This window comes from Myotis lucifugus, unplaced genomic scaffold, assembly GCF_000147115.1.
Source record: "Myotis lucifugus unplaced genomic scaffold, Myoluc2.0 scaffold_254, whole genome shotgun sequence".
NCBI lineage: Eukaryota > Metazoa > Chordata > Mammalia > Chiroptera > Vespertilionidae > Myotis > Myotis lucifugus.
Window position 1 is genome coordinate 1,690,589 of NW_005871302.1, and position 27,561 is coordinate 1,718,149.

Consider the following 27,561-nt stretch of genomic DNA (forward strand, 5'->3'; position numbering starts at 1 on the left):
ATCTCGCCGCAGGCGACAGCTCTCTATTTGGCAAGGGGGATGGGACTGGGAAAATTATGTGGGGGGGCTGAAGGCAGGGGGCGCGTTTGTGTCTCCTGAATGCTTCGAATTGGGAGAAGGAACGGTTGATGAGGCTCTGGCATTTACAAGCCACGTAACCCGGGATGTGGGATATGGGGCAGAGAAGAGTATATGTGTGGCAGGAGGAGGGGGGGGCGGGGGGAGTAGGGGTCAGTCACCTCTTAAGGGAGGCGCCCCCCACTCCGACAGGACAACCCTCTCCCTCGACTCTCCTCCCCCCCACTCACCTCAGAGCGGCGGCGACAGCTGCTGGTCCCCGTCCCCCTGCGCTCGCCTCATACTGTCCGCAACATCCGGGACCTGCGGGACCGCCGATACACAAATACACACACACTCGGAACGCGCACACTCACACACTCACACACACACACACACCCGGACACACACCGGCCGGGGCGTCGTGGCGTCAGCACGTCAACGCAGCGAGCGCGCACCCGCCGAGCCCCACCCCGCGCGGCCTCTCCACTCTACTCCCCTCCCTGGGCTCTCCGGTCCCGCCTCCCTCTCCCTCAAGACTCCGCCTACTTGCCCCTGCGCGCATGCGTCCCGGGGGTCTCCGGGCCGGAGATCTGAAGAGAAGTCGGGGCCTCGGAAGAAAGAGGCGGGAACTGAAGGGGGTCGCGTGCAGGGCCCCCGCGGGCTTCGCCGAGGTGCGAGGACCAACTGGAGGCGCACCGAGGGGAGGGCGGGGTGGGCCGCGTAACAATGACGGCATTTCACAGCAGCATCTTATATTTGCGAGTCATTTATGAATTACCAATGGCTTTTCCTTGCATTGCCTGTTTTTTTCCTAACCAGCTGTCAGAATGTTTTTCAGACTTTATGATAATGCTGGAGACCCTTGTCAGTAACTTCACATTGAGCATTTGGAAGCAAAAACTTAGAAGGACCGCTTTGGGGGGCGGCCGGGGAGCCTGTCGGTGGCTTCCCTGAAAGGAGCTGACCCGGCGACATGCTGCTGCCGCGGGTCCTGGCTCCCAGGGATCAATGACTCCTGCGGTTGTGAAAGAAAAAAGTCTGTGTCTGGGTCCTGCAAGGAAAAAAAAAAAAAGTCATCTCCCGGTTACAGTCGCGTCAGTGATGGGATAGTCGTCATTGCTACAATTCTTTAAACTTTAAAAATTATTCTTACCGAATCGAGCCAAACAACCCAGAGCAGGCGCCAGCTCCTTTACATACACGCAGATGAGACCGTCAGCAGAGCGTGTGGATCGGGGGGGGGGGGGCGCGGGGGACGGCGTGTGGGTCCCGGGTGACGGCTTCGGGAAGCCCTGCGGCCGGGGGACCCAGGTGGCGGGCGGGGGTCCTGAGCAAAGCCCCGGGGTTCGGGTTCGGGTTCGGGGAGAAACCCCTGACAGCCCCAGGCTGCCCTCCACTTTCCAGGACGCACGCAGCCCCTGTCCCCCCACAGCTCAGCGTGTTCCAGGAGCCACGGACGCAACAGCCGGACGCCTGGAGCTCGCCCGGCCGAGTTGCAGGGACCCTGGTCAAGAGGTGGGGATCCTCCGTCCGACAAGGGCGTGGCATTACCCTGCGGGCCCTCCTGACACAGAAAGAGCTTTGTCACCCCTCAGGCTGGTGCCGGTAAACTTTCCCCTTCGATTTCACTCCAGTCATCCCCAACATTCATCCCTTTGGCCGGAGCCAGCAAGGGTTTCAGTCCTTGTGACAGTTCACAGGGCCCCACAGGTCGCCCGGGAACCGGGATCAGTGACGGGTCAGTCCTCCACTTGAGATGGCACAGGACGGCAGCAAAGAAAGAAGAGGAGGCCTGCACTCATTCCTTGGAGGCAGGAGCGTGGAGGTGGGGAAGGGATGCAAGAAGAGGAAACTGGAGCCCATGGCAATATACTCCCCACTTGGGCTAATCCTGACAGTTTGGTTTTATTCTGCCTGGGGCCTGGGAGGGGGCGCCTGGGTGCCAGTGAGTCCGCCAGCAGCTGTCCAGGCTGGGTCTGAGTCCCCAGAGACCTGGAAGGACAGTAGCGTCCTGGCCCCATCTGCAGCCTGGTGCCATGAGGCTCCCATTCCACGGTGGGGACCATACCGCCCGCCTGAGATGTGCTACCACCGGCCTCTGCACAAAGGACTTTGATTTGGTGTGGATCTGATTAAATGACTGTAGATGTCCTTGGAAGCCCTGGGTGGAAGAATTTTAAACAGCTTCTCCTTTTTAATATGCACTTCCTCTTCGGTTTAATTATTTTGTTCCTACATTTTCTCTTTCAATTTACTAAAATCTAGAAATGTAATTAGAGCAGAGGCTGGGCTCAGAGAAAGCTGCCAGGATTTCTACAGCATGATTAAATATACTAGGCATCCCTTTAGTGTGGGACTGAAAAAATAGGGATTCTCATTATTATCTTTCCTTCCACAGGAAAAATCGGCACCCTTCAGAGATTCGAATTCATGGAAACAACAGCATTATTTAAGAACTAACCCACCCTCTTGCCGATTTTTGCGGGGGGGGGCAGGGGAGATGTGCAGGTATTTAATTATTTCCCCCATTTACTGTTTTTGTTGTGCAACCCATGACAAGCAAGAAGCCCCCCACCCCCCCCCCCCACCCCTCTCAAAACTCTGTCCTCAGAATAAGATTCTTCTTCTCTCCTCAGGAGGGACTTAATGAGGCTTTTATCTATGCAACAACAATCAAGCTTACAATGGCACCAATTCAATGCACTGCTCCTTGTGATGGTAGGAAACATGCAGAACTCGTTTTCTTAATTCCAAAACACAAAAGACAAAGTGTTCATGGGCTATCAGGAGCCAGGTCTGGGCAAGGACTGTGTCCCAAATGACCCTGAGAAATCTGATATTCATTCTGCCAATGAGGACCTTTGGCTCCATTTCACAGTCCAGTAAGCAAAAGCATGCTGGAGGTATAGGGGAGGTGGAGACAGGATGGAACAGAAGATGAGTACAAACTCCCATTTTGGTTGTAAGCACTGTTGGAAAATGAAGTCCTCTCCTCTCTGTACAGTTATTCGGTTGACCAGTCACTGAACGCCCAGCCCAGTGGACTGCCCTGGCGGAGCCCCGCGTGGACATTAGGGATGGATCTACAGGAAGATCTTTAGTTGAGGCACGGTCCTATGCTCTGGGGCTCTCCAGTCTAAAGAAACAAAGACAGATGACACACCCTGGGACCCAGGTGTAAGACCACACACAAGGAAACATGACAACAAGAACACATTGATGAGGCTGTTCTGGAACCACCATGGGGTTACTAGAAATTAGCAGTGGAAAAATGATTGATTGATTGATTAAATTTCATAGTGAGGCAGGTGTGGCTTAATGAATGAGATCCAGCCTCCTTATCTGGAGACATATGTTCAAACCCAGCACTGGCACTTACTATAATCTAAACTTGGACAAATATCTCTGAGCCTCAGTTTTTCCATCAAAACAATGGAGAAAACAATGCCCAACCTATCATATTGTTGTGAAGATTAACTGAGATACTACTTGAACATAGCACAGTCCCTGGTAAAGAGTAGACCCTGCTTATGTATAGAGATGTTACTGAATGTGCTTTTTTGTTGTTGTTTTTTAGGGTAAGTGTTCATCAAGTACCTTCTGGTCTTCAAGCCCCACTTTCATCTGTGCACCATGCTCATTCCTTTTCTCTGTGGGAAACATGAAATCAAGGAAACAACAGAGACTACTCAGCCAGAACACTGCCACTTGCTAGCCGGCTTCCTGAGCAAGCTCCTTGACTGAGGAGTCTGTTTCCTCACGGATCAGTCAGGGCTTCTGGTTGCAAGAATCGCACCAACTCTGGCTATACCAACCCAAACTGGAATTTACTGAACAAATATTTCTGGCTCCCAGAATTGATAGCTGAAGAATCAGACTTGGAAATTTGGCTGAAAACCAAAGTCTACTAGAGGAAGAACAATCTTTAGCAGGACATTCTGGCCAGGAATTTCAACTGCTGGGCACTGCCCCAAAGTGCCACCACCAGACTCATGGCCACAGCTCCTGCCACTGGAAAGGATGTTTAATTTTCCTGCCATCTTTGTGCCCCACGTTGCAAACCCAGAACCCAGTTGGTCAAGACCTGATCACCATGGTGGGCAACAAAGAAAGGTCTCGCTGTCACGGTGGCCACGGAGTAATATCCAGTACTCCTTTTCACTGACACGAAGTACAGCAGCAGATTTGTCCCAAACAGGAAGTGGGTCAGATGCTGGACTGCCAATCCTCCCATCTCATCTGTGAAATGGGACATTCATTACAGGGTCATAAGCAGCATGGACTAGCATGACATTTGTCCAAAAGTGCTTGGCATATAAAAGGCATTCTGTTACTTTACTTCCTCTTTAATAAAACAGAAGGCTTGGAATGGTGTGGTTATCTGAGGATTTGATCAGTGTGCTTAGAGATAATGACATTCTGAGTTTTCAACCTGGAAAGATGGCTAGGAAACAGGATACTGAAGAGTGGAGTGCCGGGCAAAGAAACAGCAGTGGGAAAGAGCGAAGAGAAAATGGTACGCTTGAGTTTAGCTTTCCTTTGATTTTTGGTCTTGGACTGACAACACAGCTCCTTCTCTGTCTCATTCATCTTTAAAACAGGTCTAAAAGTTTCCTGAAGTCATTGCTTCAAAAATAAATCTTTAGTGGATTAATATTTGTTTTCAACAAAGAATATATTACCAAAAATATAGTTATAGTCACTGTTATGAATTCTTTTCAGTGGTTTTTTTTTTTTTTTTGGTCCTTTTCTGAGGGGGTTTGACCCACCACCTGTTGGCATTTGCCCTAAAATAACCTCTACCTAAGTGTAGGCAATTAGTTTAGCACAAACACATTTTTTTTCTCTGACTCAACTCAAATAGAAATTACTTTAGATTTTATAATTTGGATTATCTTTGCCATGGCTCTACTTTATCAAAATGAATTGATTTCAATTGAAAGTTTACTCTACGTTAGAATCCTATTTTAAAAAGGAAATTTAATCTAAAATTCAATTATAGAAGGTCTGTGCCAAAGTGAACAGTCAACTAGCACTTACTGAATGCTCCCTGGGTACAGAGCTCTACCTAGGTAACTGCAGAAGTCAAAAGAAATAGAAATATTATCCCTTTTCACAGAGAGTTTTCAGTTTCAAATAAAAAATAAAATTCAAAGCTGGAAGGAACCATAAAGATTCCCCATCCCAATGGTTTTCAAATGATTCTTGCTTCTCAAGCTCTGGGCTACTGTAGATTTGTCCCAGGGTCTCCAAGGGGGGTCAAATGGGGCTGGGGCAGATCAAGCCAAGCCAGTGTGGTTCTCTATACACTCATTCAGTCCAGAAATTAGGCATCATCCTTGCCTCCTCCTTTCCCCCTGATACCTCATATCTAATCCATTAGGTGTTCCCATAAATTCTAGTTTTAAATCCACCCACTTTCTCCATCTCCCCAGTCCTATCCAACTTCTAGCCATGATCCTTTTTCACCTGAACCACAATAAGAGGGTCCTAATTAGTCTTCTTATTTCTTTGTTTGACCCTCAATCCCTTCTTCACTCAGCACCCAGGCCAATCTAACTAAAACTTAAGTCACATCATGCTGCCCCCCTGCTTAAGACCTTTGAATGTCTTCTCATTGTACCAAGAATAAAATCCAAACTTTGTACCACTGCCCACAAGAGTCTCATATTCAACCACCTCTTGTGTCGCTTTCTTCATCTTCACTTTAGCCGCGCTAGGCATCTATCAATTTCTAGAACTGCTAGAACCCATCAAGCTCTTTCCCTCCATAGGCCTTCGTATTCACTGTTCCCTTTTCCTGGAACACTCTCCCTAGCTCTTCACATGGCTGGTTCTGCCTTTGCTCTCAGATCTCAGTTTAATTTTCACATCTGCAGAGAGCCTTCTCTGACCATCCACCCAATCCAAAATAAGGCCTTTCTGTTCTTTTCTATCAAGGTACTCTGTTTACTTCCTTTACAAAACTAACAACAATTTGTAATTGTTTTGAGTATTTACTTATTTATTATTGGTCTCCCTTACTCATTTGTCAACCTCATAGGGACCTGTCTATTTTGTTCTCCATAATGTCCCAGCATTCAGCACAGTGCTAACACATGGACAGAGGTGCTTACTACAGACGAATGAATGAATGAATGTCCTGGTCTTATCTGGAATGTTAGAAAGGCTTGAGCAGAGGTCTGAAGCCTGAAGGGAAGGTTAATAGACAAAGGGTGTAGAGAAGGGGAATGAGGAAGGAAAGCAGTCCAGAGAGATAAAGATCCGAAGGTCAAAGAGCATGGTTTTTTAAAAACTCAAGGAATATTAATGTTGCTGGAACAGAGAACAAGTGGGAGGCTGTAGGAAGTGAGTCAGGAGGGTCAGGCAGAACCAGCCAGCGTCTCTCCCCTAGGATCCAAACCACAGGATTGAGAATATGGGAGGAGTGAATTCCCCAAAGGAAGGTCAGAGCGTTCTTGGCAGAAAAAGGGGGAAATGAATGCGGAAGGCCAAAAACAGACCATTGCTCCTGGTTTTCCTCCTGCCTCTTTGGCTGCTTCCTTTGGCCATCCTTTGAATATCAGCTTTCCTTGGACTCTGTTCATTTCCTCTCCTCTTCACACTGTCCTCACTTTGCCTTGAGATGGCTCATTCACTCTCACAGCTCCACTGCCATCCATCTGCTGAAGAATATTCCAAATCTATCTTGAGCCAGGTCTTTCTCTAGAGCTCTAGATTTACACATCCAACTACCAACCTGATATCTTCAGTTGGCTGTCCCATAGACACAAAGAGTAAGCAGATCTAAAACTGGTTTCTCCTCCAGTTGTTCTCCGTCTCACCAAGTAGCTCCAGCCTGGGAACTGGGAATTATTCCTGACTTCTCAAGCCCACTTCTAATTCAACACCAAGTTCAGACAATTCCATACTTTAGTTACCTCCCAGTTCTGACTACTGCCTTCCATCTTCCTGACACTTCTTCAATTCTTCCTTGGATCACAGAAGCCTCCTCACCTGCCTTCCCCCTTCTAGCTCATTCCCTGCTCTGCAGCTAGAGTGAGCTTTCTAAAATGCCCATCTGCCCGAGTCATTTCTTTGCATACAACCCTTCACTGGCTCCGATTGCCCTCCAGATAAAGTCCACGCTCCTTAACAGGAGTGAAAGGCTCTTTACCAGTGGCCATGCCTTTGTCTCTAGGGGCTCTCTTACCCTTCCAACACCGCTTAGCAATATGGTTTCCAGTCATACACAGAGCTACTTTCAATTCCTTGAGTAAACCAAGTTCTCCCTTTGTGCACATGCTGTTACTTCTTCCCAGAACAGTCATCTCCATATCTTCCCCTGCCCCCATCTCCCCCAGGTTAATTCTCTCCTGATTCTGCAGGCTTTGATGTAGCCATCTGTTCCTCCAGGAAGCTGTGCATGTCCCCTAACTCTGAGCTATGTCTCCCCATATTTCTCCTCCCATGGCAATACCTCCTGATTCTTGGTTGCCTGATACCCTCTCTGTGTCCTTCACTAGACAGTGAGTTCCTTGGAGACAGGAATTCCTTTTTCTGTTTGTCTATGGTATTTCCAGCACCAAGCAGCATTCCTGGCACATAATAAATATTCAGAGAAATGCTTGTGTGATGAATAAATGGATGAATGAGTAAAATAAACATTCCTTTCAGGAACTTGGTTGCTGTAGTTTCAGGCACAGAAGTCTCCCAGCGGCTTCCTCTTCCTGCATCCCCTGTTTGGCCACAGGCTGGTCAGCAGCCTGGTCAGCAGCCTGTGAGAATGCTGAACACTGGCTCGAGGCTCCTTGACTCACACCCAGTGCTGGGAGCCCAGTCTTCCCTTAAAAGGCCACCTTATTGAAAAGTGCCTGTGATGGCAGTTATGAGCCCTATTTTTATCTATGTTGGAAAAGTTTCAAAGTTAATTCCCAAGCCAAAGACATTAAACTCAGGAACGCGGATGAGCGAGGAAGCATCTACGTGATGCCTTTGAGTCACAGCTTTGTTTTCCATGGCAAGGGACTCCATTCCTTCCCGTCACTGGGCCCTTGTTTTTAAGGACTGGCTGACTGTAAAAAGGCTTTTGATCCCATGTTCTTCGTTAACACTAGATCCTGGAGCCCTTCATGGTCTATGAAATGGTGTCGTCTTCCCTAAGATTCTCTTAACTGTGCTGGGGCCCTCAGAGCAGAACACAGAACAAATTGCCAAACGTCTCCCAGTTTAGTCAAACCAGCTTTCCACCCCCTTCCCCAAAGGGATCTGAATCCTGGGTGATAGCATTGCTAGCAGCAGAAAGTAAGGAGGCAGGGTTGCCAGAGGAGAGGGCTCCCAATGAGCCTGGCTAAAGAAATAATTGGACAGAAGCTACAGAAATGAGGAAAGCAACCCAGCAGGGTTGGCGAACAAGTGAAGGGCTGTGCCAGGGAAAGAATTCACCATCAGAGTTGGGGGGGATGAGGCGGGAGAGAGAAATTGTGGAGAAAAGGAAAATGTCAGTGAAGGTTAGAAGGAAGGGAAGGCAGGAGGGAAGCAGGAAGCAGCAGTGCAGATGGAAGGAATCAGGTAGTTTGTGGAGAAAGTAAAGAGGAGAGAGGGAGCATGAATTCCCTTGCATCGAGTGGAGTCATTTGGGGAGAGAGGAGGTTGGAGAGTCAGGGGGAGGCCCCAGAGAGATAGTCATCTCCTTCCCCACAGCAGATTAGAAATGAGAGCCAGGGAATAGATCAAAGAATGTTCTCACTCCCAGATTCAAGGTACGGAATTTGCTACCATCCCTGCCTCTGGGAATTTAGGAAAAATAGATTTCATCCAAGGGTCCTGGATTCAAGCCCACTGTTTGTTTTTTTGTGTATGTTTGTTTTTGTTAGTCGGACAATCTTTTCCATTGATTTTAGAGAGAGTGGAAGGAAGGGGGGAGGGGAAGAGAGAGAGAGAGAGAGAGAGAGAGAGAGAGGTGAGAGAGACACATCAATTGGTTGCCTCCCACACTAGCCCCAACCAGGAGGCAGGGAACCTGCAACCCAGGTATGTGCCCTTGACCAGAAATGAACCCAAGACCCTTCAGTTCTCAGACTAATAGTATGCTGTCCATTTTTTGTTTGTTTTTTTAAATCCTCACCCGAGGACATTTTTTTTTTTTGCATTGATTCCAGAAAGAGAGAGAAAAAGAGAAAGAGAAAGAAAAATCAATCTATTGCCTCATGCAGGTATTCTGACTCCCACCCAGGATCAAACCCGCAACCTGGGTATGTTCCAATCACGGAACTACATCAGCCAGGGCTCAAGCTAATATTGAGTCTCCCTCCCCTTTCCCTTAGCAAAAGCCTAAACAATTCAGGATCCATGCCCCATTCTCTCTGCCCCACCTACCCCCCTTTTCCCAGCAGCACACACACAGCTCAAGGGTCACAGCCCCCTATGTGCCACTGCCCCTTCCTGCCACTCTGGGGCAAGGACCAGGCTTAGAGCTTGGAGTCTGGGCTGAGTCAGCAGTGCCCGTAGAAGAGATTGGTTCCTGGAAAGTCTTGCTTCAAAGCTCCTGGCTGGCCAAGTGCTGGTAGGAAGCAAGAGGCACACTGGAGGCTGGAGGTAGCGTTAGCTTTCAAGATACCTCTCACCAGAGAGAGCATCATGGGATAGGAATTTCCATAGTCTAGCTTAATGAGTGCTTCCAATGTACTTCAAGCTGGCCAATACCCTCCATCCTCCCCAATTCAGAAAATTGCATTTTCCAGGCCTCACATGAGAGTTCGGAGCCAAGATGGAGGCTCTGATTCCTAAATGATCTAGTTACTTCTCCTGAAAATTAGACAAAGTATAGTTTCTAAATCTCAGATGTCTATTTTCCAAAGATATGTCCATATTCATTGGGGTAGCAAGAATACATACAGGATGCTCTGTGTGGGCTCAAGGCAGCATCCTCTCTTGACACACACACACACACACACACACACACACATACACACACAGCCGGCATAGCCCTGGCCAGTGTTGCTCAGTATTTAGATCATCATCCCGTGCACTGGAGGGTCTCAGGTTCAATTAATTCCCAGTCAGAACACATACCCAGGTTGCGGGTTTGATCCTGGGTGAGGGTCAGTATACCTGCATGAGGCAATAGATTGATTTTTCTTTCTCTTTCTCTCTCTCTTTCTGGAATCAATGCAAAAAAAAAAAAAAAAGTCCTCAAGTGAGGATTTAAAAAACAAACAAAAAATGGACAGCATACAATTAGCAACAATCAGCAGCCTGCTCCAGGGGCCAAGCCCCTGCTCTGTCTTGGGCTGTGACGGGCCGTCTAAGCCACCCCACCTTCTCTTTAATCTGGGAGTGTTGACCCCACTGCAGGGTGAAGGGTCATTTCGACAATCTCACTTTGGACAAGTGAGAAGAGAAAGCATTCTACTTTGATCCCCACAACTGCTTGCTATGCAGTGGGCATTCTACCGGGTAGGCAGTGGGTGGCAACAGCTGCCAGACACCTTCCCCCAAGGATGTCTTAGTTGGTGCCAAAAGCCCACAGAAGCTCTTTCTGATCTCTGTGCCAGTGACTACGGGTCCTGGAAGGAAGCCAGGAGGCCACCAAGAGCCCTGCATTCTTCGCCTCCCCCTCATCCGCCAAGAATGGGGAGGGATGGCTTGGGAGCCCATCAAGAAAGGAGCTAGTGGTTCTTAGACACATTTTCCAGCTGTCACACTTGCTCACATGGGAACTCACACTCATGTAGACACACGCACACTCAGAAATAAATAGTTTCAGGTTTTCTTGTTCCATGTGCCCCACACCCAAAGCAGCTGTAATAAAAACTCCCATCAATAAAACTGCTGTTCCCAGTTTGTCTCCTTCCTCCCTCCCTTCTTTCAGCCCTTCCACCGACATGTATTGATGTTTGACTGGCACCTACCATGTGCCAGCCACTGTGGTAGGAGCTAAAGACACAAGGACACAGTCTCGGGGGAGAAAGTATATATGAATACTAATCAGATGCAAGACAATAATAGAGTGTTACATGATGGTGGCCACAGGCCAAATCCGACCTGTAGGCATCTTTAGTGTAGCTGGCAAAGAATTTTTAAAAATTGGAAAAGTTCATGTGGAAATCAGTATTTCCATCTTCTTTTGAAATAACAAATCTGGGCCTGGCCGGCGTGGCTCAGTAGTTGAGCGTCGACGCTATGAACCACAAGGTCACGGTTCGATTCCTGGTCAGGGTACATGCCCTGGTTGTGGGTTCAATGCCCAGTGTAGGGCATGCAGGAGGCAGCCGATCCAATGATTCTCTCATCATTGATGTTTCTCTCTCTCTCTCTCTCTCTCTCTCTCCCCCTATCCCCTTTCTTCTCTGAAATCAATAAAAATGTATTTAAAGAAACCAAAACAAATCTAGCAACAACTGGAAAGACGTGAAAGTGTCCCCTTTAAGATGGGAAAGGCATTCTCAGTTTGTCACAGGCTACACACTCCCATCTCCCAGCCACACTCTTCACCATTAATTCAACTGGCTCTTCATTCATTCATGTTCCCTGCAATGATTGTGCAGGTGTGAGAACATGGGGCCCTTAAAATGAAAAGACATCAAAGGATCCAAAGTAGAGAACCATTAACTCTGCTTCAGGAAGTCAGATGAGTTAACCCTTGAACTAAGTCGAAATACTTCATTGATTTAATTAGCTGTTGTTTCCCTCCTCCCCCCGGAGAAGATAGCATAAGGGAAGGCTATCTTCTGCACAGTATCTCCAGCGAGTAGCAGAGCCTGGTACACAGTTGGTCTCAATGCAGACTTGTGAGATATGCTGAATGAATGGAGTCACTAGAAGCACCAGGTGGGAAAGGCAATTCCAAGCAGAGAGAACTGTGGGACAAAGGCATGATAGTAAATAGTGTACAGGGAAACTGCAAATAGTTCGTGTGAATGGGAGTGCCGGAAGTGTGAGGTGGGTGGGATCACGAAGGGTAGAAGCAGCAGCAGTTGAGCAGAGAAAATAACACCAGTGGGATCATGAAGCACTTCTGATGCCACAGTAAGAAGGTACCCAGGGAACCTTGGAAGTGATTTAAGGAGTGAAGTGACAGGATCCGATTCTTGGTTCACAGAGATAACTCTGGCAGAGTGCTGGGTGGGGAGAAGTGAGCTCCAGAGAAAGACAGAAGCGGCAAATAGAATTCAAGTCAAAGCTCCCCATTACTAGTACCTTTCTGAGGTCCCTACACTCCACTGGGATCTATTTTAAGAAAATGGTGCCCCCTGCTGACTAAGTCTGGGCTTGCGCCTCCCGGGACCAAGAGGGAAATTATGCTTGGCCCCGAAACAGTGTCTGGAAGCCCTGGGCACAGAATTGCGAGTGGAGTGGTGATGTATCTAGAGGGCCTTCCTTCTCCTAGGAAAAGAGAGGCCCATGAGAATGTATGTGACAATGGCTAAAGCCACAAACAGTCTTGCCAGATAAATACAGAATGCTGACTAAATTTGAATTTTCAGATCAACAACACAACAATGTTTGGTGTAAGTATGTCTCAAATAATGCACGAACAATTTGTAGTAGAAGTATGTCTAACAAATTGTGTTTATCTAAAATTCAAATTTAGCTGGGCATCCTTTATTTTTATTCACTAACGCTGACAATCCTAGATAAAATGAGTGTAGGAGCTGGGAGGCAAGCAGAACTGAAATTGGATGGATTACTCTCTGGGTATCTCTGCAACCTCAACCCCACGCCTCCGTGTAAGCAGTGCGGGAGATGATGCTTTCTTATTATTTTGCAGTGGTGCCCAGTTGTTCACCTCTATTTGGGAAATAACTTTTAATGAAATGAGTCCCATTAATACGGGACCCTGTATATTTGAGAATCTGAAGGGAGCTTCTGAGAAACTGAAGAGAGCCATGGATTCTTTTTTTACAGAGAAATGAACCTATCAGCTAGACACGTGTGAGCACTTGTGCCATTGCTCATACACACACACTTTTACATGAAATTTCAGGGCGTTCCCAGCCTTTGTGTAAGAGTGATGCATCCCTTCTAGGAATGTGGCAGTTCTAGATCCTGAGGAGGAAATGGTGCTCATCAGAACCTAAGCTGAAACATGGAGCTTCCTCTAGCTCAGGCCACCCACATACCATGACGAAACACAGAAGAAAGAGTCCGTTTCTGTCCTTGGTAAATGCCTTGAACCTCCTCCCTCTCCCACCTCTCCCAGAACTAACAGGGCAGGCATATTGGGACAGAAAACCCACCAGCCCTCATGGACTTGCGCCTCAGCCAAGTGGAAGGCCCTGAATGAAATAACCTGTCCTTCCAAGATCCTCTTGGTTTCCCTTCCCATCCTTCTTGCCATGGCAGGCATGGCCAACTGGTTGCCAGTCTGAGGGCTGTGCCTGTCAGAAATTGGCTTTCATTAGTAGGTGAAACTTTCCAGAATAAGTGCTGGATACCCTCAGCTGGGTGAGCAAAACCATGGCCTGAACATTTGGGGATGGGGGCGGGGGGTGGATTTTGGAGCAGAGGAGCGGAGTCTCCCTCTCGCAGCCCTAACTGGGAAGCCCCCTGGCCCCCACAGCCTGCTCCTGGCACTAGAGGGAGGGCAGGAGTGGCCTGGGTCAGGGTGCTGTTTTCACTCTCTCAGTATGTGCTAAATGATGTAAAACCTCTTTGCAGGTTGCTTCCATCTTTGTCAGCATGATTACGGGACATTCCAGTTCCAGTGCCCCCAATTGACCTAGTTGTATCAACAATCATAATGAAATGCCTAACCATGTGTTACCATAGGATGTTTTATGTTGAACATTTTCTGCAATTAAAAAATTATCTTTTTTTCTATATGGTGGTGTGATTTCCAACCATCATTTCTTTGGAGGAAAGGTCTGTTCTTCTGATATGGGTAGCTTTTCCTCATTTAAATATATAAATGTGTGTGTGTGTGTGTGTGTGTGTGAAACACCGATCTACATGCAACCCAACTGGGGATCTAACCCACAACCTGGGTACGAGCCCTGACCAGGAATCAAACCAGCAACCTTTTGGTGCACAGGATGACACTGAACTGAGCCACATGGGCCAGGACTACAGTTTACGAGTTAAAATGTCCTTTTCTAAGCCATAATGGTGATATTAGATTTTTTAAATATTCTTACTTGGAAAGATTTTTTTAAAAAGCAGCATACCTGTCAGCCCTCCGAATTATTTGGAAATTCTCCTAGACCAGGAAACCCACACAGCTGGGCTTAGCTCGCTGACCTGACCTGTGGTGAGAGGACTCACTCGGGCCCTGCCCTCCCACCGAGTCGTGTGACCTTCAGTTAATGCAGTTTCAAATGTGGGGAGACTTGTTTCTGGCCCGAGCTCTCCCCAGGAGTGTTGTAAGGATAAAATGTCACAGACTAAAAAGCTTTGGGAAAGGAGGAGCTCAATAAATACACGAGATTGCTGCTCCTAAGGACAGCTGGTGTGTTCTCAGTGGGAAGGGCCGAATGATCCCGCAGAGACCCGGGGCAATTTCTCTGCAGGGCATCTGGGGAAAGTGACCAGCACCACTCATAAAATGTGCAAACTGTTCCACTGCCAGTGGGACCAGACAGGCTGCAGAGGCAATGGGTCTCCTGAGGGGCTTTGCTCCTCTCGCTCTAAGGGCACAGGTCCAAGATACTAGAACTCGGAGTCTTGGGTTCTAGCTGATCTCTCAGGGACATACCCAGGAACCTCCCGCAGGTCACCCAAGCTCCCCTAACTTGTTTTTTCATTTCTACTAGGTGCAGATGCTTGCTCAGTCCTCTTCATGAGGGTGTCACAGGGCAACAAGAAAGCACACCATCCATTCCCTGAATACCTCACTTTAAAGATTAGCCAGTGTTTAAATCCTGCTCCTTTAAGTCCTCTGGAAAACAATGTATAATTTTTGTTTCTTCTCATGTTTAATTCTAGAACAGCTTTCCCCGTGGTTTTATCCCAAATCACACTTGTGGGTCACTCCACTTGCCCTAGGCTAAGGGGTGTACAGGACATGGAAAAACTGCTTGCCCTGGCTGGTTTGGCTCAGTGGATAGAGCGTTGGCCTGCAGACCAAAAGGTCCCGGGTTCAATTCGAGTCAAGGGCACATACCTTGGTTGCAGGCTCCTCCCCGGTCCGGGCCTTGGTCGGGACTTGCAGGAGGCAACCAATCGATGTGTTTCTCTCACATGGATGTTTCTGTCTTTCCCTCTCTTCCACTCTCCCTAAAAGTCAATAGAAAAATACCCTCAGGTGAGGATTAACGAAAACAAACAGCTGTGGAGGTGGATCTGATGGTTTGACCAAAATAGACACAGTACAATACACTTCAAACTCAGAGAACAGTGTCTGGGGAAAGCTGTGCTGGTTCCCTCCCTTTCACACATAGCTGAGAATTAACTGCACATGAAAGTCCTTTGATCTTTAGAACCACGAGGCATCGGGCTGCCCAAGGTTAGGGATCAACATACTTTTGTTTGAACTTGTCTGGCATTTCACATGTATCAGCCCTATCAAACCTAGCAGTGTTACTCACTGTCTAACCTGGCACTCTCAGTTCCCGTGATCCCGTAGGTAAGTATGCCACCCCGAACAAGCTGGCAGCTCACACGTTTTCAAATATCTCCCAACTCAATTGGAAGTTGTCTCACTGCAGAGCCACCCTTCTGCCTGAGCTCTCACGTGAAGTGATTGGAGGGAGAAGCCAGGCAGTTGAAAGCCCCGTTCTCTGCTTGGCAGGGGACCCAAAGCTCACTACCTCCTCCCTCATCTTCCCACACTCCCTCCAGCTCAAGCCTCACCGTGCCCAGACATCTTCCTTCCTTGTTACCCCTGAACGTTTGAGATGCAACGACTTGTTTACCCATCTCCCTATTAGACTATAAACCCCTTAAAGGGTTAAGTACTGGTTCTACTCAACTTTGAGTTCCCAGCATTTCACAGTATGTGGCACACAAAAGGGAGTGTTAGGTGGACAGGGGACTGGATGAACACACCAGAACTGGGCTCCTAGCCCACTGTTGGTAGGACATGCTTGCTTTAGGAACAGGTGAGAGCCATGTGAGTTGTTGAGAACTGTCTTGTTCTTGGTGACTAGCATTAGGCATGTCTGGTAACATACTACCTAACCGACCCACAAAGACAGTTTGGAAGAACAATCAGCTAATTATGCAACTTTCAGGATGAAAAAGAGTGGGGCCCTAACTGGTTTGGCTCAGTGGATAGAGCATCGGCCTGCAGACTGAAGGGTCCCAGGTTCGATTCTGGTCAAGGGCACATGCCCGGGTTGCGGGCTCGATCCCCAGTAGGGGGCATGCAGGAGGCAGCCGATCGATGATTCTCTCTCATCATTGATGTTTCTCTCCGTCCCTCTCTCTGAAATCAATAAAAATATATTTTTTTAAAAAGGAAAGGAGTGGGGTAAGGGGTGAAGGAATTTCAGTAGAAACCTCTTCTCTCAAGTTCAAAATGAGAGGGGGCCTTAGGGCCAGAGCTGCAGCGACACCCAGGCCCCTAGAGAGGGAGATGAGTGCGAATGAGGCAGGGCTTGAAAGGCTGGGCGGGGGGTGGCAAGGCAGGGCTCAGGAAGGAGGCTGGGCTCCCATCTGGAGAGCCCAGGGCCGGGGCTGCTGAACAGATGGAGTGAAAGTTGCAGCTGGTGGAAATGCACTTTCATGTGTAAAGTGTGGTCCCTGGAGGATTGCGATTTCCAACTCTGAAGGCAGCAGTAGGCAGGTGGCTCTGGTCCATGCTCCGCCTTCTCCCCCCACTGCCACCCAGAAAACTCAGCAGCGGCTCTGTGCCAGGACTCAGCCACCATGCCTTCCGCCAGCAACAGACAGAAGCTGGCATGGTGACACCTTGGCTCAGCCAGGACGGCAGAGGACTGCAGTGCTTTAGCAGCTGAAGGGGGCAGGAGGATAGGAAGGATTAATCCAGCCCCCCCAGGAGGGGACCAGGTGGACTCAGACAGAGATGGAGAGGGAATCGGACCTTCCAGGCTGTTCATGACACACATTTGGGGCTCTGCTTTTGGGTGAGCTTTGGCTGAAGGGGAGGCAGTGGGGAAATGTGAAAACAGCAGACTCTGAGGCTCTGGGCTCAGTGTACCCCAACCTCGAGAGAAATTTCCTCAGGCGAGAATATATATAGTTTTTTAAAGAAATATTTGCCCACCAGAGCTTGGAGAAAGTGTTTTTTTTACATTCTAAGGCTCTAACCCAGCCACCTCTCCTGGCACATTTAGACTCTCACCTGTGGGATGGAGGATGCAATCTATTAAAGTTCCTCCCTATAATGGTTAGGCTCTTGAAGGAATTAGCCACCCAACCAGGTGACCACACCTGAGAAGAAGCAGCTTGGGGAATGGGCATCAAGGTCTGCCTCTTCCCTCTTTGTCTGTGTTAGGCTGTGCTCCAGGTCATCAAGAACACAAACTGCCAACTCTGTCTTGTTAAAATCCAAGTGCTTTTTTCTTTTTTCCAGAATATGTAATTTTGCTTCCTTTAAAAAAAACACACAAAAAAAACAGACAAACCCAGTCGTTTATCCCTATTGTGTCCATTTTCCTAAGAGATACCAATATTTGAAATAATAACTTAAATATTCCTGCGGTGGAGGTAGTCTCTCTTCCTAGTGGGACGTCTTCTTGGCTCCTTTCCCAAACTTGGCATCGAGACCGAGACCTATGGGAAGGGAGAAGATGGGCTGAGAATTATGGGGAAAAATAAAATCTACCAATGACTTGGGGGGAAAAGGAAAGTTCAGCCTTGATTCTCCAAAATTGGGGCTTTAAATAAAACTAGTTTCCAAACGTGGGTTTTATAAAGCTCCCTCGGAGAAAAGAGAATGGCATCAAATGAAAAAAAAATCACCAAGACACAGGTAATTACACACACACATACACACACACGCGCGCGCGCGCGCGCGCGCGTGTGTGTGTATTACAGCAAGACTGAAACAGTCAAATTTCTAAGCTCATTCTCTCAACTCACCCATAGAAAGCACAAAGTACAGAATAAATATAATAATTTTACCCTGTTCAGTTTCTAGGGAAACCTGAGTCACTGGAAGGAAATCACTAAAATGAAATGCTTATTAGAAAGGTTGGATTTAAAAAAAGTTTCCTTACAAACCAGGAATTCTACTTCTGGATATTTATCCAAAGAAAATGAGAACACTAATTCAAAAAAATGTATGTTCATTGCAAGGTTATTTACAATAGCCAAGACATGGAAGTAACGTAGGTGTCCATCAGTAGATGAATGGATAAAAAAAATGTGATACACACACACACAATGGAATATTAGTAATAAAAAAAGAATGAAATCTTGCCATTTGCAACAACATGGATGGACCTAGAGGGTGTTATGCTAAGTGAAATACGTCGGACAGAGAAAGACAAATACTGAATGATTTCACTTATATGTGAAATCTAAAACAAACAAACAAACAAAAACAGACTCACAAAACCAAAGAATAAACTGATGGTAAACAAAAGGGGAGGGGGGCAGAGGATGAGTGAAAAGAGTAAAGGGGAATAAGATGTACAAACTTCCAGTTATAAAATAAGCCACAGAGATGTAGTGTACAGCATAGGGAATATAGGCAATAATATTATAATAACTTGGCATGATGACAGACAGTTATTAGACTTATTGTGATGATCACATCAAGTATAAAAATGTCGAATCACTATGTTGTACAACTGAAATGAATACACTATTGTATGCCAAGTATAATTTAAATTTTTTTAAGTTTTCTATAAAATAACTAATTTCACAATTATACAAGTAAATTTTAGAGAGGAAAAATAAAGCTCTATCATTCTCTGTATGGCCCAGAGATGCCTGCTCTGCATGGAACTTACCCAAGAACACAAGCACAGTGCCCACCCACTGCATGGAGCTGATGGGGTTGGCAAAGAGGATCACAGAGGCCAAAATGGTGAAGAACTTCCGAGTTGTAGTGATGATAGAGCAGGTCAAGGGACCAAAATACACAACAGTCATGAAGATGAAGCTCTAGAGAAAGACAGAAAAAGGCGGGCTCAGGTTGGTTCTTGGGTATCTGCCACAAGGTCTAAAGTCTGAACCAGGATATCAGAGTTAATCTTGCCACCCCACCTCTCCCAGCCAGGCCAGTCTCTTAGGGAAGCCACGCCACCCCGTCTCAAAGCGCTCACCTGACCCAGGGCACTGGTTAGGCCAAACAGCAGGATGTTGTAGATGATGGCAGGGTACCTGTCAGCAAAGCTCAGGAACTCCCAGAGCTCGCCAGTGAACAGGATTGCTAGGAAGAAATGTCAAAAGGTGAAGGGTGCATCTGTGTGCCCATGCCCGTGCACACACCTGCACACGGCCCACTAAAGTACTCTGAACGGGGATAGGATGTGGGAAATGCATGGAGTGAGCTTTTATCTTCCCATCAGGCATCCTTTTTCTATTTTCCTGACTAGAGAAACTAACTAAAGGCTCTTCCTAAAAAGGCTTGATAACTAACTAGTTACTTCTGCCAAAAGTGACTGAAAGCAGAGATCCTCAGATGTTGTGGAAATACTGATCCACACATCCCTAGTTCAAGGCAGCCCCAAGCACTGGCCACTTCCAGCCATCAGCAGCCTCCTCTGTTATATTGTAAAAAAAATATATACTTTCTATGTGCCCAGATTTGGGAAAGATTATGAAGTACTGATCTAAAAGCAAATACATCCATTTTCAAGCTACATTCAACATACACCACATACCAATGTCTCACCTCCCTCAGCGGAGGACGAGTTCCCAAGGCACCCCTTGTTCTACCGCTGTGTGTCCTCCCATGTTACTTAGCACAGTACGCCCCGACTGAGCCAGGAACGAGTAGCAAGCCGAGCCTGCCGGTGAAGGTTTACCCAGGACAATTCTCGGGGCTTGGACATAGGGCATCTTAGAGTCGAGGTAGGACTTTGGCCTGGGCAAAGTGAGCAACTGCCATTTGAGCTAGAGATCAACTGAGTGAGGGCAGTCTGCCCTCTGGTGATACACAGAAAGAACAGCAGAACTGCTCCTTACCAGCTCCCAGCAGCAATGTCGACCAAAGGTTAATGTTCAACATCATGTGGTTGGAGCCTGTTTGGTAATGAGCCCGCATGTGGTCCTGGGAAACACCTGTCAGTCCATCCAGGGTCAGAGATAATAACTGGAAAAGAAAGGTTGTACCCTGCGGTGAGATGGCCAACAGGGCCCCTCCCTGACCCAGGACACAGGACTCTCACCTTTCTGAGACTCCTCAGAAAGCTGTTGCCTTAAGACAGAGTCCTCAGAACAAAATGCTGCCATTTGGTCATGGGTGGAGGATGGGGAGAGACCATGCAAGCTCCCTCGTCCCCCAGGCACTGGAAAGCCACAGTGAGAGGCATACTACTCCTTCACTCTTTGCTCTCAGATCTCTGTGATGTCACACGAGCATTTAGACATAAGCCTCAGTGTCATCCCTTTCCCAGGAGAGCTGAGCTGCAGTTAAATATTTCAGGCTTCCTACTATGGCCTTAGCAGAGCCAGGGGTCATGCAGCAAGAGACAAAGACCAAAAATGGGGGCAAGGAACACCACAACCTCTCTCAAGACATAAAAGTGGCCTTTTTGTCTGCCTCGGTGGGGTTTTTCCTTGGTTAAGATGACTGAAAAAGGCTGCCTTTCCCACCAGGAACACATACCAGGAGCAGCTCTCCATAGCCAATTGTGTGTTCTTCCATCCCAACTACTTTCTTGGGTTTGTACATGAAAAGGGCCACTCCAGCCACAATTAGCAACACACACAGGTACTTGGCCATTGGGTACTTCTTCTTCAAGAGGGTCACTCCCAGGAGCATGACTACAGGGAAGAAAGAGAATGGAAAATTCAGGAACCCGCAGACATTGATAAGCCCAACACTCTCCTCCTAGGAGCCAAGAAAAGACTCATGGGAGAAAAGTACATCCATGAAGGAAGGCCTATAGAGGATAAGAGGAGGGTGTGGTATGAGGTTGGCACCTAGATAGAGACGACTGAGCAACAGGGCTGAACACAGAGTATAAGGCAGGGAAAAGGTAGATAACCAAGATGAAAGGTCCAGGAAGAAACAGGGCAAAGGTGGGTACCGTGAGGAAGAGTGAAAGGTTGAGAGAAAGTAACTGATGGTCAAAATGGAAGTTAGGGTGGCCATGTAAACACATGGGCCACCAACATGACGGACCACGTGAAGCCTCTAGCTCCCAGCTCACGTATATCCAACACCAAAGGTATTGATACAGATGAAGGAGGGCAGGGGGAGGAACGGAGGGGGTCCAGGAGGTAGCTATAATGGGGTGATGAAGCCTGTAGGGTCTCAGAGCTCCAGCAGAGAAGGGGAGGGTTTATTACAGGAAGAGAGGATGGAAGATGGGAGACCATCTTCTTCTCCTTACCTGGAATTGGTTTGCAGGATTTACCAAGGACCTGAAATTAAATTCAGCAAATAATTTCTGAGCATCTGTGATTTGCCAGGGACTATGCTAAGTGCTGCATTAAGATGAGTACGTGTGGGCCTACATCAGAGACGGCAGCCTCACAAAAGCAGCCCTATCGTGGCCAATCCACCACCGCTAAACCTCACACCCATGGCTCTTTGCACTCTACATTCCTCAAACATACTTTCTTTTTATTTAAGTCACAGACCTGAGGGAAAAACCCTTAGTCCTTTTCAAATAACTTCTGATCCAACCCTCATCCCATCCTGAGGCTTCACCTGAGTTGGGTAGTTGACAAACTGTAGTGCTGAGTTGCTGGAGACCATGGCACCCAGATAGGAGATAGAACAGGCAGCATAGAGCCAACTCCGAGTACGATCCACCCTGGCAGTGTCAAAAAACTGGATCACTGGGGGAAGACAAAAAAAAAACAGGCAAGAAAAACCTGGTGGGCCTAGAATGGACCACTGAGCAAAAGTTGAAGCCACATGAAAAAACACACAAAACTCGTCAAATAAGATAAGTACAAGCTATTTCTGTCCTCTCACACTGGGAAATATCTGTAGATTATTCAACCTAGCGGTTCTCAACCTGTGGGTCGCAACCCCTTTGGCGGTCAAATGACCCTTTCACAGGGGTCGCCTAAGACCATCCTGCATATCAGATATTTACAATGCGATTCCTAACAGTAGCAACATTACAGTTATGAAGTAGCAACGAAAATAATTTTATGGTTGGGTCACAACATGAGGAACTGTATTTAAAGGGCCAGAAGGTTGAGAACCACTGATTGAACCCTCCAATCCCACCTAAGCCTAACACAAGACCACATGCAGGGCAGAGGTGGGGCACAGAATCATTCCCTTCAAGGGACTAGTTAGCGTGCTGTAAGCCCCCAGGGAGCAGGGAGAAAGCTCAAAACATGCCTGAAGTTGACACATAAAGGAAAACCAAAGGAACAGAGAAAATTAAGTATTCTCAACGTGAAGTGACACATAAAGGGCAGCTGTAAGACGGAGGACCCCATTTCTCTGGCACATCCTGAACTCAAGGTGGGCCTAATTTGCACATCTGACCCAGGTGGTCTAATTTCAGGGAACAGAGCTTTACTTCATTCCAGAGCCGTGCGTCTGAGAGACTCCACAGAAAAGGCCACGCACGGGCTAGAGGGGGCGGGGAGACCTTTGGGAGTGAGACCTTAAGGCTGGGTCCCTGCCTACAGTCCAGGATACGCAGGGGAGGGGGCACCTCGCAGAACACTAGCTCGGTACTCACAGATTTTGGCAAACACGGCGTTGATCACACATTGGATGAAGACCAAAGTTAAGGCAAAAGTGAACGTCTCCTGCTTGGCTCCCTCCCCATACTTTCCTCTTGTTCTAGGAACGAAACGCATGAAAAAGAACGGGGAGGAATCAGTGTATTTCCTTCAGTGTCAGCCAGTATGTCCAGCGGCGCTTGACACTTTGAAGTTATCTTGCCTCGCCGGAGGCAGGGAGAGTCTGGCAAGGACCACTGGGCTCATTTACCCAAGGGGCCCACCTGATTGGATTTAGAAACTAGACACCCCAGCCTGCTAAGCCCGTGGCCCGGGACAAGAATGTCCGTACAGGATGGAGTTAGAAGAAACGTAGAAAACTAGATGGTGAAACGGGGTACCCCCGGCAGCAGAAGGGATGTGGGCTACAGCAGCAGGACCGAGGGCGAAAGAGTCAGCTGTCTGCAAGCATCTGGCAATTCCAAAGAGGAACCGCGCAGGTCACGGAACCTGTTGGGGGTGGGGGTGGGGGTGTAAGCAAGTTCCATCCCGTAAAACCCAAGCTCTTAGGACCAAAAGTGGGGGGAAAGGAATCAAGGGAAGAAAAATCACCAGGTCCCGAGAATCCAAAGACCAACTTTCATATTTTGGACATCTGGGGAGGCGGAGCGGCGCTGCAAAGGTGTTGGGGTGCTGGAAGGGCGGGAGGGCAAGAGGGAACACCCCGGGCCGGGGCGTGAAGACCGCGAACCCCGCCGCGGGCTGCGGGGAGGGGCAGGATGGCGGGGGGCGGGGGGTGTCTGCCTCCCCACCCGGGGGACCCGCTCACATCTTCTCCTGCAGGATGCCATAGTAGAAGTAGCAGACAAAGACGCCGAGGAAGCAGAGCGGCAGCCGCAGCCGGTCGGGCACCAGGGAGTTGCTAGCGGCCATGAGACGCCCAGGAGACCCCACTGGAGACCCGCTCACAGCCGGCAGCGGCAGCGGCGGCGACAGCTCCAGCCGGACATCGCCGACCGGCGACAGGGGCCTCATAGGAGCTGCATGCGACCGCCGCTCAGCAGGGCCCCACAGCCACCGCCACAACTGCCAGCTCAGGGCTGCCGAGGGGGAAACACCTCAGAGCCCAGAAGCCGCTTCCAAGGAAAGGAAAAGCACCCTGGGATCTTGGTTTCGTCTCTACGGCCAGGAGGGGCAGCTGCCCCGAGGTGAATGTCTTGCCCTCGAGATTATTCCAATCAGGCAACTCCGAGGACAACTACAACCCCGAGCTCCACGGGACGACCTACAAGCTATGCGGGCGTGGAGTGATGATGTAGAAGGATGTGGAGGTCACCGATTGGCTGCGCCGTGTAAAGACTGACAGGTGGGCGGGGAGAAGGCGGGGCGGGCGGCTGGGCAAATCGAATAGTCTTTTTCCCGGTCGGCCGGCAGGCTTCTGCTGGGTCCTAACGCCATGAACTGCTTAGTGGAGCGTTAGCGCCCCCTAGCGCTGCCCAGCGCCTACCCCCCTCTACCAGAAGGATGTGCAAGGCCCGGCTTCGGACAGCGGTCCTCCTCCTGCGGCAAACCAAGTGGGGCAGGCCTTCTGTCCCCTCTCCTTCACCCACAGGCAGGGCCACCTGCGTCTGTCACCTAATTTCGTGCCACAGTTTTCTGTCTGTAAACGGGATAATTCCTAAAAAAGCCCTGTCACCTCTCGACTGTGGTGAGGATCAAAGGAGCTGCGGTTTGTGAAAGTGTTTTATAAATTGTAAAGCGTGCTGTGCGAAGGTATTCATTACTCTTTCTCAGTCCCAATCGTATTTCCTCACGACCTGGAGGTGGAAAGGGAAGCTGTTGAAATAAAGTTTCTCTAGGGCAGAGGTTCTCAACCTGTGGGTCGCGACCCCTTTGGGGGTCGAACGACCCTTTCACAGGGGTCGCCTAAGACCATCGGAAAACACATATATAATTACATATTGTTTTTGTGATGAATCACTGTGCTTTAATGATGTTCAATTTGTAACAATGAAATTGGGGGTCACCACAACATGAGGAACTGTATTAAAGGGCCGCGGCGTTAGGAAGGTTGAGAACCACTGCTCTAGGGTCTCACAACTTACCAACAATGGAGCAAACCCTCCCGATTCTTCCCTATCAGTGAGCGCCGTGTTGGACCCCTCCCTTATCCAAGTGTGGGGCACCCACCTGCTGGCACCAAGAACCAGGGCAAGATGGACCCCAGGTCTTTCCACTCCCCACCCCAACCCCCACTTTGTTGCATCTGGGCTCTCTGGGGAGAGGCGCCTGCTCCCCTCTAGCAGCAGCCGGCTCCTTTGGCACAGCCTCGGGCAGAGGAAGGAAACTCGGGCAGCACCACACCCATCACTCCAGGCCTGGCTGACTAATGGGGCGTCAGGGGACAGGCCAAATACCTTTCAGCGGGAGGGGAAGGAGAGAGGAGATGGGGTCTGTCCTCGGTCCTCTCTCCTTCGTGTTAGTGGGGGAGGAGAGACCGCCATACATTAGCCCTCGCACTGTCTGTCCACCGAATCCATCAGTGATGGCAGGGCACCGGGCAGCAGCTGGGAGAGGCCTGGGTTCCCTTCCCCTTCTCTGCCTCTTCACCAGCTGGGATTTCAAACGATCCCCTTGACCCCCGAGTCGTCTCCTCCTCTGAAATGAATGGGGATGTAACAAGTGGGAAGCATGGGCCCTGGATTCAAATGACGTGGTTCTCAATCCCAGCCATTGTATCTTTCTTTGTCTTTGGGGTGAACGTAGTCAGTCTTTTCTGTCCTTCCCTCAGGAGTACAGTGGGATTTATCACATTTCTCTCATTGAGTTGTTTTAATATTGAAATGATATCTTATGCAAGTACATCAATGACATTTTATGCAAGCGTTCTCTGATGTTTACCAAGTTGGGGTAGGAGTTTGTCTAGAGGTCTTTCAGATAGATATAATTGTAGTCATTATAACTGCCCTTGGGGTAGTCAACTTTTCATCCATACCTTGGGGATTAGTGTCTTTTGTGAAAATGCTTTGTAAACTGCAAAACACCATCAGAATGTTGGGACGGTGGTTTCCATTTCCCCAAAAAGCCCAAGAGTTCTTACAGGTGTGGCACTATTAATAGCTGAGAGGCAGCAGAAGGATAAGAAATTTCTTCTACTAGTCAAGGAGCACCCACGACGTCAGATTGTCTTCCACTGGTCGCCCTAATTTCCTCTCTGAAACCCACTCCCCCGAGGTAGCGTTCCAGACTCATTCCAGAAAAGGAGGACCCCCTCACCAAACCTCCACCACACTCTTCATTCTGGACGGTCTTTCCGTGGATCCACTGTTTACTCATCCATGTGAAGAATCCACGCCTGGTGGCTTGAGGACAGGGACTCTGTTCATTGACATCATTATGTGTTAAGGCTCCTCTTAAAGACAAGGATGAAGTAATCACTATAATACCCTCAATTTCCATCTTCTCTCCATCCCCCCCAAATATTGAACAGAACCTCAAACTGCTGGGAATACTTATTTATTTGGTCTATCAACACCAAGATCTGCCAAAAAAACAACTTCTAAACACAGGATAAGAAAACTTGAACATTAACATTCTTCTTCAATTTTGTGAAGCTCTGCGGCACGGAAAATATACAAACTTCAAACAGCTGCAAAAATAGTGTCTTTGGGAGAAAATAGAGTTTCTACATCGATACAAGAAAAATAGGCATTTTTCTAATCCAACCCAGTCCTGGGGCAGGTGGAGGGTACAGAGTCCCCACCTGCCACCTGGAGGAATGCCAGCTCTTCCTTCCTCCCCCTACCCACCTGGGGCTGGGCAGGTTGAGCTGCTGCTTAAGACAATCTTAGTCAGGATGAAAGCGAGATGAAAATGCCACTTGGGAAAACGCTAGGGTCCCCTCTCTGCCAGCAGCTGGATTGGTCAAGTGTTATGGCCCGTTAGGGCTGCTTTGGTCTGCTCCTCCAATGGGAGGGAAGCATGGGACGGAGGCTGAGAAGATGTGGGGATCTATCTTCCCGTCTCCTCTTCTCTGTCTGTGGAGGAGAGGGGAGGAAATCTGTGGGGTCCCCTCTACCCCGCTCAAGGGCCAGCTTGCTCCATGACAAGGACAAGGGCCCCAAATACAGTCCTTTGGACTCACACCCAAGACCCTCGGGGTGAGTTTTCCACCGAGTAAGGGAGGTGGCAAGAACACAGGTATGATTTGTGAGCTGCCCAGCGGCTAGTGGAGAAGGCAGGTCCCCTCCCACTAGGAGGGGCAGCGTCCATCAGAGAGGGGACCCAGGGCTTTGACACAATAAGTGAAAGTGCTCGAAGGCCGAGAGGGAAGGGCGCCTTTATCCCCCACCTCAGGGGAGCTAGGGAGGGGCCTGCCACCAAGGCACTGGTCTCCGTGGTAAAGTGGTGGGGGTGCCCTCAGACCACCAGGGAGCTGTGGAAGAGCACGGGCTCCTCTGAGGGCGGGGTGTGCTGCCAAGGCTCGAAGGGCAGCGAGGAGGCCTTGGCGGCCTCTGGATCCTTCCGAGGCGGTGGCCTGGGGCTGGCGGGAGGGAGAGGGGACCCTGGGCTTGAGGGGCAGTTTCGGAAGATGAAGCCCATGCCGGGGAAGAGGGGCTTCATCAGGCTGACGGGGCAGAAGGCCGAGCCGGTCGGGTTGAAATGGACTTTGTTCTTGTCGGGACAGGAAGTCAGGAAGGCCACGTCAGGACCTGGAGATCTGGAGGATGGAGAAAGAAACGCACAGATATACACGTGTGTACACACACACGCACGCACGCGCGTGCATGCACACTCAGAGCAAAAGAG

The 27,561-nt window shown here is 48.8% G+C and overlaps 3 protein-coding genes across 12 annotated transcripts in view; all 3 read right to left on the reverse strand.

The window, feature by feature from the left end:
* Nucleotides 1-537, reverse strand: part of SPOP (speckle type BTB/POZ protein) — a 74,755-nt gene extending 74,218 nt beyond the window's left edge. For 2 of the 3 annotated variants that reach the window (XM_006098948.3, XM_006098947.3), the window contains exon 1: nt 309-537. The gene's annotated coding sequence lies outside the window, so the exon portion shown is untranslated. The remainder of the gene's footprint in view (nt 1-308) is intronic. The other variant, XM_014464511.2, reaches the window with a different exon arrangement.
* A 17,019-nt stretch (nt 538-17,556) lies between these two features.
* On the reverse strand, nt 17,557-23,806 carry SLC35B1 (solute carrier family 35 member B1). 4 transcript variants are annotated; one of them, XM_006098949.3, is made up of 9 exons: nt 23,582-23,804; nt 22,770-22,873; nt 21,773-21,903; nt 21,453-21,483; nt 20,723-20,880; nt 20,080-20,206; nt 19,215-19,321; nt 18,900-19,053; nt 17,557-17,715 (listed from the first exon to the last, which is right to left on the reverse strand). In XM_006098949.3, the coding sequence occupies exons 1-9, from the start codon at nt 23,785-23,787 to the stop codon at nt 17,663-17,665; spliced, it is 1,071 nt and encodes a 356-aa protein (XP_006099011.1). In that variant the 5' UTR covers nt 23,788-23,804; the 3' UTR covers nt 17,557-17,662. The 4 variants fall into 4 exon arrangements, with proteins under 4 accessions (XP_006099011.1, XP_006099013.1, XP_023618360.1 ...); XM_006098951.2 differs by having other exon boundaries at nt 21,773-21,878; nt 23,582-23,794; XM_023762592.1 differs by lacking the exon at nt 23,582-23,804 and adding an exon at nt 23,365-23,381 and having other exon boundaries at nt 21,773-21,878.
* A 2,446-nt stretch (nt 23,807-26,252) lies between these two features.
* Nucleotides 26,253-27,561, reverse strand: part of FAM117A (family with sequence similarity 117 member A) — a 60,434-nt gene continuing 59,125 nt past the window's right edge. For all 5 annotated transcript variants that reach the window (XM_006098953.3, XM_006098952.2, XM_023762591.1 and 2 more), the window contains one exon: nt 26,253-27,472. In XM_006098953.3, the coding sequence (XP_006099015.1) occupies nt 27,172-27,472 (301 nt within the window). In that variant the 3' untranslated portion in view covers nt 26,253-27,171. The remainder of the gene's footprint in view (nt 27,473-27,561) is intronic.

Bases quoted from the DNA above. Each gene is read 5' to 3' on its own strand.
- SLC35B1 (XM_006098949.3), bottom strand. From the start codon at position 23,787: ATGAGGCCCCTGTCGCCGGTCGGCGATGTCCGGCTGGAGCTGTCGCCG. The intron at 20,881-21,452 runs GTAAGGAGAAGA...TCTTCCCTGTAG, and splicing joins ATCCTGCAAACCAATTCCAG to TCATGCTCCTGGGAGTGACC. The intron at 19,054-19,214 runs GTGAGCGCTTTG...GTCTTTCTCTAG, and splicing joins TAACCAGTGCCCTGGGTCAG to AGCTTCATCTTCATGACTGT.